The sequence below is a fragment of the Sitophilus oryzae genome, unplaced genomic scaffold, assembly GCF_002938485.1.
Source record: "Sitophilus oryzae breed Bouriz unplaced genomic scaffold, Soryzae_2.0 scaffold_466_pilon_pilon, whole genome shotgun sequence".
NCBI classification, from domain to species: domain Eukaryota; kingdom Metazoa; phylum Arthropoda; class Insecta; order Coleoptera; family Curculionidae; genus Sitophilus; species Sitophilus oryzae.
Window position 1 is genome coordinate 1,325,517 of NW_022147047.1, and position 17,284 is coordinate 1,342,800.

Sequence of the window (17,284 nt, forward strand, 5' to 3'; positions counted from 1 at the left end):
GTCTTCAGCCCAATACCGACAGTTGTGCCGATTAACTACACCGTTCAAAAAGGAAGTACACTCATCCAAAAAACACACATTAAATAGGAAATTATTATCATTCGCCACTCGTTCACTCATAGTTTCACAAAATTGCAAACGACGATCAAAATCGTCTTCGTTGAGTTCTTGTACCAACTGAATTTTGTACGGGTAGAACTTATGTTTTTTTAATATCCTTTGTACACCTGTACGATTCACGCCAGTCTCATTGGCTAATTTTCTTGTACTCAGCGTACTATCCATGGCAACTTGGCCCAATACGAATACCTCCATAGCTTTATTTACTACAGGATTTTCCTTCTGCCTCTATTTATTCATAACGGAACCAATTTCGCGAAATTTTGCTACTAACTCGCGAACAATTTTGCCATAAAGGTGGTTGTCAGGATGGCGTTGATTAAATATCTGCGCAACCCGATTGCCACATTCATTATTTTTAAAATAAAGTTCGATTATTTCTACTTTTTCTGTAAGTGAGTACACCATAATAATTGTTAAAAACTTTAATAATATTGAGAAGAACTTCAACGCACGAGTCACAGAACACCTATCTAGCAACTACCGTACCTGATCGTTCAACCTTGTGGCAAGTGAAAAAATGCGTAAACATCAAGAAAGAATAAGAAAAAACAGCAAATTGGTCGAAGGAATTTATCCTTATCATTTACTCTGATAAATGTTTAAATAAACTTTTCAAATTTCAATCCTTCATATTTTCTCAATGACTCTACCGATTTTCAAAAACGAAGCCGGAAAGTATAGAGAATAGAAAGCCCTTTTCATTGCGGTACCACTTGACCCCCCTTCCCATTTGAAAAAAATTGGGGGATGACACCCCCGTTTAGAGGGTTGAAGATTTTGCAATCATTTTTGGGGCAAAAGTTGTCCCCCTCACAAACAAAATTGACTTGTTTTTTAAATTTTATGAAAAAAAAAATACCCTGTCCGTTATGCCTTGCGGAACGTTTTCGATGGGCCACCCTGTATAAGTCACTTGAGAAAATTAGTCCTCTCGGCCTACGGCCTCGTTGATTAAACATTTCCCAGCGTGACTTATATGTAAGATAACACACTAGTGGTTGTGGCGGCAGGCGTAAGCACCCTACCACACTTAAAATCTTAAGTGCTTGGGAAAAATAGATGCAGAATGAAAAATTATAAGAAAAATCCCCGGGTGGCAATCCACACCTCATCTAGAGGGCCCCAACGGATACGGGGGGCAGTTCTGCTGAAGATTTTCAAGTACAAGCTGTAAACAGCAACCGGGACAGAAAGAGGGAAAGGGAGGAAGATCAAGGAAAGGAAATTAAGACTCGCCACATGGAATATTCAAGGATGGAGAACCAAGCGAGAAGAAGTGTTGGAGGAATTCAAGAACATGAACGTGGATATATTGGTTGTAACCGAGACAAAGAAAAAGGGAAACGGTACAGAAGAGATCGGAGGCGCACTGCATATATGGAGCGGAGTGAAAAAAGAACAAAGAGCTAAAGCGGGAGTCGGAATATTAGTGAAGAAAAAATTTAGAAAGAACATCAAGACGTGGGAACCAGTAAACGAAAGGGTGATAAGAGTGGAGATAGCGATATACGGTAGGGACGTAATTATAATAGGCGCATACGGACCAAACGATGACAGCCCCGTTACAGAGAAAGAAAAGTTTTTGGACACGATACAGAACGAAATTGCTAACATACGGAAAAAAGAACTCATTATAGCAGGCGACTTGAATGGGAGAGTAGGCAGAAAAGAAAATGATAGCGTAATAGGAAGATTTGGAGAAGAAATAACCAACGATAACGGTGAAAGAGTCATAGAAATATGCGAACTAAACGACCTCAAAGTAACAAATGGGTTCTTCAGACATAAGGATATCCACAGATACACCTGGACACAAGAAACGAGAGAACTCAAATCTATAATAGATTACATTATCATACGAAGAAGATCTACAATTAAAATAAGGGACGTCCGAGTACAGCGAGGGGCAGAATGCGGAAGCGACCACAGATTATTACTAGCTAAAATGGAATTCCCTTGGATGAATAGAAAAACGAACAACATTGAAGGAACACCGATAGAAATACAAAAAAGAAAACCACTAAAAATACAATTATTACAGGATGAATCCACACGACATCTATACCAAACAAGACTTGACCAGAAACTCATAGAATTTAGATACGATGATAACATGGAAGACACATACCAGCACATCAAAGAAAGTATGCTACAGGCAGGGATGGAAGCCCTCGGAGAAGTAGAAGGAAAACAACGACCTTTCGAATACAATCTTAGTGAAACGACGATTAACGAAATTAAATGTAAAAAACAACTGTACAATAAATGGCTGAGTACCAGGAATGAAGATGACTACAAAAAATATAGAGAAAAAAACAGAGACGTTAAAGGGATGGTAAACAGAGAGAAAAACGAAAATTGGGAAAAAACCTGCCAGAACTTGGACCAATATATCGGTGGAGCTAGAAGATCAGAAGCATGGAGAGTGATTAAGGAATTGAGATCCGATAGGAAAGAAAGATCATACATATCATACATTGAACCTGAGAAGTGGAAAGATCACTACAAAGATTTACTCACGGAAACAAGACAAAAGTTTATAGAGGAAAGACAAGAAGAAGAGGGACAACCTAGAGCACAACATATACCTATAACAATAGAAGATATACGAAAGGCAATTAAAACAATAAAAAACAAAAAAGCAGGAGGACCAGGGGACATCGCACCAGAGCTCATAAAATGCGGCACAGAAAAATTATTCAGAATCATACATGGAATGTTTGGGAAAGCAATAAATGGACATAACATACCAGACGAATGGAAGGAAGCACAGCTAACATCGATTTTCAAAAAAGGAGATAGAAGACAGTGCGATAACTATCGAGGGATCAGTGTCATAGCAACCATGGGGAGGCTATATGGTAGAGTACTGAGAGACAAATTAGAACAGAACATACAAGGAAAAATCGGAGAAGAACAAGCAGGTTTTACAGCAGGGAGATCATGCATAGATCATATTTACACGATCCAACAATTATTGGAGAAAAAAAAAGCAAAGAACAAACCAGTACACTTAGCATTCATCGATTTAAAGAAGGCCTATGACACTGTACCCAGGAAAGAACTATGGAAAGCGATGGAAAGACTGGACATACCGATAACACTCACAAATGCAATGAAGACTTTATATAGGAACAACAAAATACACATAAAAGTAGGGAACAAGATAGTAAACAGCTTAACAACATCGAAGGGGCTGCTCCAGGGATGTCCAACATCGCCAACATTATTTAAAATATTTCTGGAACATGCACTGACAACCTGGAAACGCAAATGTGAAGGTATGGGAATCCCTCTAAGAAATGAACATCTTTACACGCTCTGCTTTGCAGATGACCAGGTGGTGATGGCCCAGGATGAGGAAGATCTAAGTTATATGCTCAGGAAGCTAAATGAAGAGTATGAAAAAGTAGGACTAGAAATAAACCTGAAGAAAACCATGTACATGACAACAGAGGAAGATACAGCTGATTTACAAATAGAAGACCACCTGGAAATAAAGGGAACCAATAACTTTAAATACCTGGGATTTACACTATCGAAAAACGCAACTACGGAAGAAGATATAAATGTCAGACTTGGACAGACAAGATCCTGTATACAACAACTGCACTCCGTTATCTGGGATAGAAATATCAGGAAAAAGACTAAAACATTGATATATGAAACAATTATTCAGAGTATCATGACATATGCAGCAGAAGTATGGGTCATAAACAAAAACAACCAAAGAAAAATTCTGGCCACCGAAATGATGTATTGGAGAAGATGCTGTGGACTAACCAGAAGAGACCGAGTCACGAATGAGGAAATAAGAAGAAGAATGGGGAGAAAGACCGACGTCTTAAAGTACATAGAAACGAAAAGATTGGTATGGTACGGTCATGTTAGAAGGGCGGAAAATAGATGGATTAACAGAGTGACAGAGTGGAGCCCGATTGGAAGAAGAAAGCGAGGGCGGCCAAGAAGATCATGGCGAGATGAAGTGGACGAGTCTATGCATCGGAGAGGACTACGAGAGGGAACATGGGATGATCGAGACGAATGGAGGACCCGGTTGATGGAAGGAAGGCAGCCAGAGCTGTAGAATCCTTTATATTATTATATACACACTAGTACCATAAATAACTATTTTTTAAATAAAAAAATGATACTTGGCTGGGAACTAGCCCACATACAGGGTCCGGCAATAGTGCGTCGTGCATCTGTAAATGTGTAGCGCCTAGAATATAAAACTTGGGAATTTTGATTAAGTGCATACCTAAAGTATGTTCTAGGATGTATTTCAGGAAAATGTTTTAACTTCTACAGGGTGGCTCGAAGAAGTGTGAGTGGATCGGTATGATTTTTTTTAAATAGAACAAACACCTCCTATATTATTGTATTTCTGACTTCCTTTCAGATCACTTCGTCGCCGTCAAAAGCTATGGAAACCCTACTCGACTTACCTCCTCTTCAAATTATTTTGGAGAGGGAGGCGAGATGGGCTACATATAGGTTTCTAAATATGGCACGAGGGAGCCAAGGAACAATCATGTTCATACAAAACCGACTAGTAGACGAACTACAATCGGATGAGATTCTGGGAATGGTCTCGGATCTCACACCACCAATCCAACTCTTGACGCGCACCTACAACGTCCTGTTTCCGAATAGTGTTGGTACACGGACGGAAATGTGTTGGTACACGGACGGATCCAAAAACGATAAAGGATCTGGCGCAGGAATTTACTGCAGCAGTCCAAAGACTGAGATCTACTACAGTCTTGGAAAACACACCACTATTTTCCAAGCTGAGCTATATGCGATTGAAGCCTGTGTGCAACTGCTGGTAGAACAGCAATACACCGGGAAAGCAATACGCATATTTTCGGATAGTCAAGCGGCGTTGAAAGCACTTGAGGCAACGAAAAGTACGTCCAGGACGATTCTTCATTGTAAGAAACTACTCAATATATTAGGAGATGGAAACAAAGTGTCGGTAATATGGATACCGGGACATGTCGGCCTAGAGGGAAATGAACGTGCTGATTCCCTCGCCAAAACTGGTGCAGGCTCGCCATTCGTGGGTCCAGAACCGACACTTAGCGTACCAAAAATCTCGCAAGAGACAGGCTCTGTGAATGGGTTGGGGTGTGACGTTTCGGGACTGGTATGACAGTCACGGAATGGAACATGCCAAGACAATCGTAGCAGGGCCATCCAAACGTAGAACATATGAACTCCTAAAGGCTGGTAGGAACAGAGCGCGTACGCTTACTGCAGTATACACGGGCCACTGCTGCCTGAGATAACACCTACAGAGGATGGGACTGGTGGAAGACGCCGAATGCCGACTCTGTATGGAAGATGACGAAACAATGAAGGCACGTTAAGGTGCGTATTCATTATCCGCACGAACGAACGAACGAACGAACGAATGTTCGCTAGTGGTATGGACGGGGACCGTACGATAGAACCGCACGAGAAGACCGGAGGCATTTGTTGGCGAACGCCTTTGATGTACCGACTCGAAACGGATGGTCGAGCGAACGAACGAACGAACGAACGGCCGCATGCGTTCGGTCCCCGTCTAAATATACCGCACTTTCATTCGTTCTTTCGTTCGTTCGTTCGTTCGTTCGTTCGGATAATGAATACGCACCTTTATGTGTACCTGCCCCGCTGGGGGCAGGACCAGGTTTGAGATGTTTGGCAAACCCACGCTAGACCTATCAGACCTAGTAGACATATCACCCTCGGACATAACGGCCTATGTTAAAAGGCTTTGTCTTGAGGGTGAACTTTAATGCTCTTTTTCTATTAAAGAGCTTGTAGAAACTGAGCCACAATAGGCCCTCGCGGCCTCAGTGGAGGGTCCCACCTGGGACTCACTCTTAGTAAAATACAATACAAGATATGATTTCGATAGTTTTCAGAGATATTAATAAATAAATAAGAAATAAATATTTTTCAACCTTTCCAAAAAAATATTAAAAGTACAAAGATCAGTTCTGAAATCAAAACTATATAGGTATTTACTTTAGATGGTCTGTACCTACTTTGCTATAAATATGTTAATTATAAATTATACATGATGTTCAAAATTCTATGGCAAATGTTCTAAAATATAAAATAATTTTTCTTAGTTTTTTTTTAAATATGGAAATGTATATTATTTTTTAATAGGTGGAGAATTAAAAAATGGACATTTTTTTATATTTAGAGTATTTCAAAATTTTTAACGGTTTCGCAGATATTCGTGATTTTATATTTCATATGGCATTTTTCACAGTAAATTTTTCTCAAAGCCACCCAACAGGAGACAGACGTTTTTTTCGTTTTTTTTCCACAATGGAATACATTGTTATAATAAGTAAATAAACATGTTTTAATCATTTTGACCAGAAGTTTTGATTGGCGTTGTTGACAGGTGACTAGTTCGAAATTTCTACACAGATAGCGCTAAATCGAAACATTTTGGAAACAATGTTTCCATTTATTGTCGATTCATTTTTGAAACACGAGTTTCTCTCTTTTCAGATACAAATATGATATAATGTAGATGATTTGTATCCTACTCCGTGTCAATTTAATAAAATAATGAATTAAATTTCCGCCGTGTTGGCTAGTGATAGCGTTTTAAACTAAAAATATATGTGTTTTTGCTTAGGTTAGGTTGTGATTGAGATTATATTGATTTCTATATTTTTATTTTCAGAACCATGAATAGAAATAAAAATAAAAATCTATATTTGAAACAAAAATATTTTGTACCAACAAATAACGATATATAGAAGGGGCATTAAAAATATGTAAGTACATTATAAATTAAACTATGAATTTACTTTTGCCAGACATTTTTTGTGCGAGAAAACCTAAAAACAAAGATTTTAAGACAAAAAAATTATGGCGGAGGTCGACATTGTTGATGATTGTTTTCATTTTGAAATCCACACATAGACAGACTATTTTAGTTTGGTATTTTGTTTCTTCGCATTTAGAAACAGTGGCTGCCGAAAACGGCAACATCTTGGACACAAATTGCAGAAAATGTTTCGAAACATTTCCTGTAAAATTTCAGGAAACAGCTAGTGTCACCACAATGGAAACACATGTAATAAAGCCATATAAAATATATAGGTTTTGAAAATGTTTCCTATTTGTGGCATACCTTATCCATTTTGTGTCAAGAAACAGACACAAATTAGAAACAGTACCTAAAATATGCTACTTGAGATGGGCTCAACTACAAAGAGAGTATCTAAATATCTGGATATGGTTGAATAAGCTGAAAATGATGATGATGATGATGATGATATGCGAGATATGATCAGTGAAATTTTGAATTATTCTCTGCAATTTTTAATAAGATATAAATCTACCCCCAATTCATTCATTTCAATTTTCATATTACATCATTACGGCACTTGCTTATTTACAAAATTTATTCTTCGCAAATAATCTTGTTTTCCTCAATGAGCAGGCCTAAATCTGTTTAAAAATTCCGTGAATGTGCCTTTCGAAAAGAGGGTGATAATTTAAGAGCCAGGAATTAGGAAACGGGATAAGAGGAAGAGAAATAACGAGCAGTTTGGGAAGTTGTAGGGTTTTGAGGAGGCAAAATTAACGATGGATTTGATGTAAATTTACTTTATCTCGAGAATCTCGCCAGTTATTTTGTTCAGTAGGGCACTGTGGCAATGTTTTTGGTGCATCATTAGAGGAATTTTGATTTTTACATTCGAAATTGACATTTATATTCAAAAATATCTTGAATTTGAGGTAATTTTTGAGTTTTCTTTTTAATTTTGTGTATTGGAGTTAATATTTCGTATAATGTTTATACTTATTTCTGTTATTTGATCTACACACAGATGCAAAAAAATGCAACAGAAAAAAATAGTGTTATATTTTTAACCCCATTTGAAAGGATTTCTTTAACAAACTGTATACAAGGTGTTTCAAAAAGCATGTGCCATCTCCCGTGCCGATTAAAAGTTATCTCTTGATATATTTGTCGATTTCGGCCTCGATGAAATAAACGCAATTTTATTAATTTGCCTTGATCCAAGTCTAATAGCAACCTTTAAGAAAATTTAAATTACCTTGCAAAAGTTTTAAATGCGTACTCAATGATTTCTCATCGAAAAAAACTTTTTAAAATTAGCTTTTTTGTAATTATCTTAAATACCATTATTTTTTAATTTGAAATTGCTGTTGGTTGGACATATAGTAATAATAACTAATAGTAATAATATTTAATAATAAGTTAAAATATTTAATTTATTAATTTTATTTTTATTTTACTAATTGTGATTAATAAAAATGCGTTTATCTCATCAAGGAAGCCGAATTCGACAAAATATCTAGAGATAATTTTTAACTGGCATTAAACGGCCTACAAAATTTTGATATTAAAGTCAGTGACGTACATGTTTTTTTTTCGAAAAATATTCTAGTGATAACCCATATGCATGTCCCTGATGAATTTATCGACACTTTTTTAGGATTAAATTATGTAGCACTTATAGTAACTTTTATTCTCAAAATTTTATTCGAATCGCTAAAAGTACTTGGAAGAAAATTATAATAAATCAAAAAAAAGTAAAACTTTAACACCCTGTAGCCACGAAACAAAGCAGAATCGGACCTATGAAAAATTAATCATACTTTTACGTGAGGTGGCTACGAGAGATGGCACATGTTTTTTGACACCCTGTATAAACATATCAACTTTAATTTCTAAACTCTGTTTTTTATAAATTTTAGTATTTGACTTATTATACAGGGTTAGTATAAGGATTGTTTTTTAACTTAACGTTAAAACACCCTGTGTAATAATTTCGTGAGCAATTTTTCGATTGACTCGATGTCAACACATGCTTTGGTTAATGAAAAAAAATGCTCAAAAGACAGTTCTGATAGAACAATAATGTTTTGGGAAATTTTGCTCACGAAATTATTGCACAGGGTGTTTTAAAGTTAGTGTAAAAAACAACTCTTCGATTAACCCTGTATAATGAGCCAAATACTAAAGTTTACAATAACCTGAGTTTCCGAATTTAAGTTCATATATTTATACACAATTTGCTAAAAAATCAAGGAAAAGGTCTAAAAATAAAAAAAATGTAACATTTTAAACTTGCCCAAAAATTTTTCCGTTGCGTTTTTTTTTGCATCTGAGTGTAATTTGGGAACTCTGATAAAAACATATTGGTGTCTATTTGTGGGCTGTTATTATTATTACTAATCAAAATAATAATAAATAATAAAAATGCAGTAATAAAACAACAACAAAAAGAAGTATATTTTCAAAATTGAGAGGTGGGTAAGAAAACAAAAATGGCTTGAAATTTTCATTAATAATTATTTTATTTATTATTCTTGAACAAAAATATTACTAGGCCTTTAATAAACCATTAAAAATGCACTAAATAAAGATTGTGACAATATAGAGCGAAAATAGAGACTTTCTTTTGCATAAAAAAATATTAAAATTGGACTAAAGTCTAGCGTTTATATCAGCACAAGAGTTCAAAGGTTATAAGGTTACATCGTGTCAAGGTCCTCCATGCAGCAGCTAAAGGGTTTCAACCTCCTCCTCACTGCATTCCCTCACTTGCCCCCTCCCGCCGTTGGAAGCGGCAACGTCGCCTCCCAACGTACTTTTTGGAGAGGGAGGGGGATGTCGCTAAAAATTGTGAGAAGTATAGAGGAGAAATGGCTATAAGAAAGCTGATAAATGGAATGAATTAAAATGATAAAGGGTTTTAATTATATTTTATGCATTTTATTGTTTGATAGTATTACTGATAAAGTAGAAAAAAATGATAAAAATGGTTTAGAAGATGGAAAAGATTCTTATATATTTTTTTCCATAGCGACTGTTAAAATTGCCTTATATCTATCAAAAATAGTAGATAAAATAGTACTTTAACCGCAGGGGTAGATTAAATGATACTTTAACAGCGAGGATAGGTTAAAAACTTTATTTCTTCTCGCACGTTTTATAATTGCTTGCATTTTTGAAAATTTTTGCATTCCTTTTCATAAGATATTCAGGATTTAAATGGAAGTAGTTTGGATATGGCGTTTGTCGCCTCAGTCTGCATATCTGTTGGTAATTTACTTATTTCGTTTTGAGCCATTTCTGGCTCCAATTCAATCAGCAATCGACCCGAAAGAGAATTAAAAAATATTGACTCAAAACATAGAAACCAACGCACAATATTTTTTCTACTCGTGATAAATTCCTTGAAATAATAATTTCTGAATATTTTTTAAAACGTAACTCGCTATGGAAAAAGATATTGTTTTATACGCGAGGATAAAATTGCATTATCGTCGCCCGAAATTAATTAACTATAATACCATTTTATCGTTTTGTATAAAAAATAACTATTTATGCATTTTATTGTTTGATAGTACGAGTATTACTGATAAAGTAGAAAAAAAGGATAAAATTGGTTTAGAACATGGAAAAGATTCTTATGTATTAAAGGAAATATGTATGTCCAATTCGAAAACCAACAGGTATAGTGTGACCAACGGATCTGTAGCTACGGGGTATCGGCAGGGGAACGCAGTTGTAAACAAAACACGCCCAATTTCATTCATAAAATAGGCATGGGCGTACGGTGTTTTATATGAAAATAATGTGTATCATAAATATAATACTCAGATTAATAATTTTTTTCAAAAAACTTTATGCTGTTTCAATCGTTACTGTTGAGTTAGCAGATAAACACTAAAAGCTTTTGTTAAAGCTCCCTTAAATATTTTGAATCATTTTATTATTGTGTTGTTAATATAATAGAAGAAATAATTACAGCTGGGGGTTGGAACCTTTGGTGTTACACAGCAAAATAAAACACTCAATCAGTACAATACACCAAAACACTTTTAATTTTACACTGGACGCACGTTTCGCTAACCATGTCTGCCATCAGCAGATGATCAAGACTGAGTCTTGAGGTATATTTATTTATATATCTGTACTAACTATATTTTTTTCTATAATACATAATTTTAGATATAACTATTTCCAGCAAAAAAATCTTGAAAATAGTTAACTTTGGAAGCGCAAACAAAACATAATTTTACTCACCAGTAGATCCAATATTGCCTATTACACCAGATATGGTATCGCTCTGCCAGCAGTTTTTAAAGGTTAGGTCATTGTCTACCCATATGTTTCATCCAAATAGATAATACTTGGCTATATTTTCGAATTTCGCGTATATATTTATATCTCTCTCTGCAATATAATGGGCCGCTCCATTAATATTTATCTGTTATTTTGACATTTACGCCAAAAAAATTCATTTGATTTTAATAATCCCCTTAGCGTTTCCCTGCAAAAGGAAAATTCGATTCTTCCTACAATTTTTGCAAACGCTTTCTAATTGTGGGGACGAGTTTGAATTCGAGATAAAATCTGTTTATCAAATTCCTGACCACTTCGAAAAAGTCGTCGAGCTTTTCGACAGCAGTCTAACGTGGTCGTTTCTTTCCAGAGCTGGATATCATTTTATCGGGGTTAGTTTTCAGCCTTTTTTTTATCTTCTATGTGAATTTTTTTTATAGCCGATACGCTAACTCCGGTATAAAGAAATATCCGCTCAAGTTTACGTTTAAGCGGCAACTTAAGCGAACTCTCTGTAGCTTCTTCATCGCAAACCCTATTATGAACACAAGGAAATAAACCAAATGAGATTTCATCCACGTTATTATTAACTTACCTATATAAATTACCTATTATTTCTCTTGTCTGACTATGTAGTGTCTTACCCAACAAATTTATTCATTTTATAGCACAAATATACGATCAAACTTGATATTATTAATAATTAAAAACTACGAACGAAAAACATTATAACAAGATAAAAAAAGAGTAAAACACAACTTAACTATCAAATATACGAAAAATATAGGAATAAAGTTTAGGATAACTGGTATAAAATAATGAAATAAAGTAATAATGATCAAAAAAATGACACCGCCACTGGATATTTCAATAGTATTCAATATTCCTACTCTTTTCAGAAGAGACCGTGAAGTTGGGGATAAAGCAAACGAATAGGAAAGGCGTAAAAGCCATGGCAACCGCGTGGTAACAAATCCTGTGACGTATTCTCGCCAAACATGTTCGATGAATAGGCGGCCATGCGCGGCGATGCCGGTTTGCCAATGATATCGTTGAAAAATCTTCAACTTTCATAATAAGCACATTATACAGAATGAAAGAAATAAGTTATTAAATAAAACATATCAAACAATATGAACTACGTTAAAATTCCTTAGTAATATACGTCAGAATATATGCTAAACACATTATATATAATAAAAATATATGAAATTTATAGTTCATGTCTGGCAATTTTGCAATTTTATAGATAAACGTGGCAATATCGATTTTTTTTTCTCGCATTCCTTCCGTAGCTTCAGATCCGCTGGTCAAACAGTACTTAATAACGAAATGTGGTGAAGGTGCCAAAATTCGAAGAAAATATATTTATTCAAATTTATTTATATTTCACAAATTTATTTAAAACATAATATTATAAAAACATAAAAATGTAATAATTGGATAAGCATTTAAAATAAAAAATATATATATTTATCATCCAGATATTTCAAAATATATCTTGTATATACTTTTTCTTGACAAAATGATGAATCAATAAAAATAAAATTATTTCTGCTAAATTATGTACAGTTCTTTCGTTATATTTGGTCCCATTTTTATCAGGCTTATAACTCTTTAGTTCCTTATATGGCGTATTATAAAAAAAGTCGTATTCTGTCGAATGTCAGATTTATTGGTATAAACTAATTATTTTTAAATAGAAGGCCCTAATATAGGGTGGTCCCAATGGTATTCCAGAAACTTCAGCAGCATATTCTACTGATAAAAATAGGTAAAAATGTTCGTATAAATTTATGTTCTAAAATGCTTCGTTTTGGAGATACAGGGTGTAGCAGTTTCATTTTCATGTTTATTTTTCCGAAATAATTTCTGAACTAATATCAATATTTGGATAAAAATTGGGGTGTGGGTGTTTTTTACATGAGTACCTTGATTACGATGTCAATATGACTCCTGCTTGTAGTGGGCGGTACCTACATATCTTTTTACTGGGTTGAAGAGTAATTTTTCGTTAACTGTAACTGTAAAAAAACTACTGGGTGAAAAAATATACATTTCCGTTGTTTTTTATTTAAAAAAAGCGACTTTGACTGATTTTGATGATATTACAAATTTTGTTGCAAATATTATTCCTAATCTTAATTTGAAAACCGCGTATCGCTATATATTTCGATTCTCAGGTGCCACAGTATTTTGGTGCCAAATTTGATTAAAATGGGTTCAGCGGTTTTGAGTTATCGTGTTACAGACGGCAGACGGACACACGGACAGACAGACAGACAGACACCATGAAAATATTTTGTATTTAGGTCATTTATGACCCAAATAACTCATTTTGAGTGAAAGTAAAAAAACTTTTTTTTGCCGATCTTAATAGCCTACCATATGTACAGGGTGGGTCAAATTCGACGCTTTTAAATGGAAACACCCTTTTCTATAGGAGAGAGACAAAAACTAATATTGGTGTCTGGAGCTCAATTTTGTCAAAAACATGATGGTGAAAACCGCATATCGATATCTGTTACCGTTTCGGAGTTACGGGGTGTTTTTCAAAAATATGCATTTTTAACAAATCGCTGTAACTTTTTTGCTATGGAAAATTTTCTTTTTTTATGAAAACATTTCCAAAGCACCTTTTTACGTAGAATTTAATGGTTTAAGTATATTTTTTTTTAAATTAATAATTTAAAAATTATCAACAGAAAATTTGATTTTTTATATGGGACACCCTGTATATTTTTAATTTATTGTAAATAATTTAAAATTACCTTTACAAAAATATAACACACTTGATATTTTGCTCGATTCCTCTTCGAGATATAGAGTATATAAAAATTTGCCCTCTTTAAATAAGTAGGCTTTGAACGGCACCGGCTGTAATGCAAAAAAATTCTGGCTGTGAGCATCAATTAAAACGAAAATAATATTTGCTATGAGATATGCAGAATTTTATAACAATTTAAAATATATTTAACCAACATCAACACATTTAAACTATATCTAATAACAATAAAAATAAATAGCAAACAAAGACATGAGATTTTGCTACAGGTGTTCGACATATCGACCGTCTTCTGTTATGGACAGACGGGTCAGTTTTTGAACATTTCTCGCGGAATTCATTAACTCAGTGGGGGTGAAAGATACCCTCTCATAACTGCTAAGTATTTTTAATTCTTGTCTAGATTATATGGAAGAATAAGGAACCTTTATTCTTCTGCAAATATATCCATAGGATTAGATCCATGGGCACTAAGTTAGGCGGCCTCGACGGTCAATGGCTGGGATCTTGGTTAGCTATTCAATTATTCGTGAAATTGGCTGCAAAAATTTTCTGATAACTTCAGCTTTCAGAGGCGGTGCGTCGTCTTGCTGGAAAAATATGTTTTCGAGTTCCATTAAGGGCATATCATCAATAAGGGGTCCAAAGCCTACTAGTTAAAAGTGGCGAACTTTTAAAAATTCTGTATTTCGAAGGGGATTATAACAAAATATCAAGTGTGCAATATTTTTGGAAAGGTAATTTTAAATTATTTGCAGTTAATTAAAAATATAAAGGGTGTCCCAAATAAAAAATCAATTTTTCTGTTGATAACTCTTAAATTATTAATTTAAAAAAATATATACTTAAACCATTAAATTCTACGTAAAAAGGTGCTTTGGAAATGTTTTCATAGAAATACAAAATTTTTCATAGCAAAAAAGTTACAGCGATTTGTTAAAAATGCACATTTTTGAAAAACACCCCGTAACTCCGAAACGGTAACAGATATCGATGTGTGGTTTTCACCATCATGTTTTTGATGTAAATTGAGCTCCAGACACCGATATTAGTTTTCGTCTATCTCTTATAGAAAAGGGTGTTTCCATTTAAAAGCGTCGAATTTGGCCCAGCCTGTACCTATTGGTATGGTCGGCTAAAAAGTAATAAATTAAAATATTTTTTTACGTGTAACAAATAGTTTTTTACATGTAAAAATGCTTTTTTGCGTGTGTTTTTTTTAGTTTGAAAAAGTAACTAATTCAAATATTTTTTTTTACGTAAAATAATTGTTTACTTGTAACAAATAGTTTTTGCGTAAAACAAACAGTTTTTTCTTAGTTTGAAAAAGTAATTAATCAAAATATTATTTAGGCGTCAAAAATAGTTTTTGGCGTGTAATAAATAGTTTTTTTTTAGTTTAAAAATGTAATAAATTATAATATCTTTTACGCGTAAAAAATAGTTTTTTACGTGTAACAAATAGTGTTTACGTGTAACAAAGAGTTTTTTACATGTAAAAAATAGTTTTTTGCGTGTAGCAAACAGTTTTTTTAGTTTGAAAGAGTAATAAATTAAAATATTTTTTTACGCGTAAAAATAGTTTTTTCTTGTAGCAAATAGTTTTTACGTGTAAAATTTTTTTTTTTAATTTAAAAAAAGTAATAAATTAAAATATTTTTCTACGCTAATCACGGTGTAACAAACAGTTTTTTTAGTTTCAAAAAGTAATAAATTAAAATATTTTTTAACGCGTAAAAATAGTTTTTTGTGTGTGTAACAGACAGATTTTACCTGTAACAAATAGTTTTTTACATTTAAAAAATAGTTTTTTGCGCGTAACAAACAGTTTTTAAGGCGTAAAAATAGTTTTATACGCTTAAAAAATAGTTGTATGCGCTTAAAAAATAATTGTATACGCGTAAAAAATCGTTTTTATCCAGAAAAAAACAGTTTTTACACGCTTTTTGGACTAATTGGTGTACGTGTTAGATTCTGATATAATATTATATTAAAAAAAATATAATTTAAAAATCAAAAAAAGTTACTCTCCGGCCGGGAATCGAACCCGGGTCTCCCGCGTGACAGGCGGGGATACTGACCACTATACTACCGAAGACTGATGGAAGAAACTTGAATTTACCAGTAGATAACTTGTCGTAGATAAATTATTTATAGACACGGTATTTAACCATTGGCGTAACTACAGGGGTGCCGGCCCCACCCTAGGTACTGCTGGGCACCCCCCAGAGAAATCTTAAATTATGACTCTTGGCTACCTACGTATTCATTTTTATTTGCTTGTAATGTACTAAAAATTACGTTTTCTAGTTTTGTTTAGTTAATATTATTTTGTTGTTTTCAAACATGTGTTAATTTTTATTTTTTTAGAAAATTTGTAGGTATTTAAGTAATCTACGGGAACACGGTTTGATAACCAAGTATATGAAATTTACTGATAAAGAAATTCATGTAAACGTTTTATTCAAAAAACGTGTTTTTTAAATTATTCTTCATTTTTAAAAAACAAAAGACCCCCTGTGCTGAGCTCCGCCCCCCCCCCCCCCCCCAGGATGAATTGCTAGTTACGCTAATGTACTTAACTCATATAAATCGATTTTTTGTCGAATAAGTATTTTGTAGATTTAATTTTATATCTTATCTTTATTTGTTTAAAGTATGTACATAATATACATTAGTTCCCATCGAGAGTACAGAGGGTTTATACGGGTGACGTCAACAAAAATATCCAAAAAACTGATACTTATATAAGAATTTTTTCGACGCAAATTATCGCCGTTTCTTATTTCGAAGGCTACTGTGACATCGTTTTCTTTTCGATCATATGGTGTTTTTCAGGACATTGCACACGGCATGTGCTACGAAGGGCAGGTGTTGTCCAGGTATCGGAATTTTATTTTTAAACAGAGAACTACTGGTAAAAGTACCAAGGCACCTGCCTCAACCTTTTTCTTCTTGCTTGCTTACTTTTTCGTTTTAATTTGACTTCGGTACAATCAATTATGATTTTGGGACTTTCAGGTCAGAATTTTTGGAATTGGTACCTATGAGAGCAGCTATAGTTGTAGATATAAATACCTACTTAATTTTACAGTATTATTTTTAATTTATCTAGAAATATACAAAAACATATTTTTTTATCAAAACTACTTGTTAATTTTCGCAATACAATTATTATTTCACTATAAAAAGTTGTGAGATCTCATGTCTCACGAAGTCAGTTTATTTTATTTGGTATCTATTTAAGC

At 33.8% G+C, this 17,284-nt stretch overlaps 1 protein-coding gene and 1 non-coding gene across 2 annotated transcripts; one reads left to right on the forward strand and one right to left on the reverse strand.

Moving 5' to 3' along the window:
* The first annotated feature begins 1,420 nt into the window (after nucleotides 1-1,420).
* LOC115886030 lies at nucleotides 1,421-4,210 on the forward strand. Its single transcript, XM_030905060.1, has one exon. The coding sequence runs from the start codon at nucleotides 1,421-1,423 to the stop codon at nucleotides 4,208-4,210; it is 2,790 nt and encodes a 929-aa protein (XP_030760920.1).
* An 11,852-nt stretch (nucleotides 4,211-16,062) lies between these two features.
* On the reverse strand, nucleotides 16,063-16,134 carry Trnad-guc. The gene has a single exon. It is a non-coding gene; the product is annotated as a tRNA-Asp (tRNA).
* Nucleotides 16,135-17,284: the final 1,150 nt, after the last annotated feature.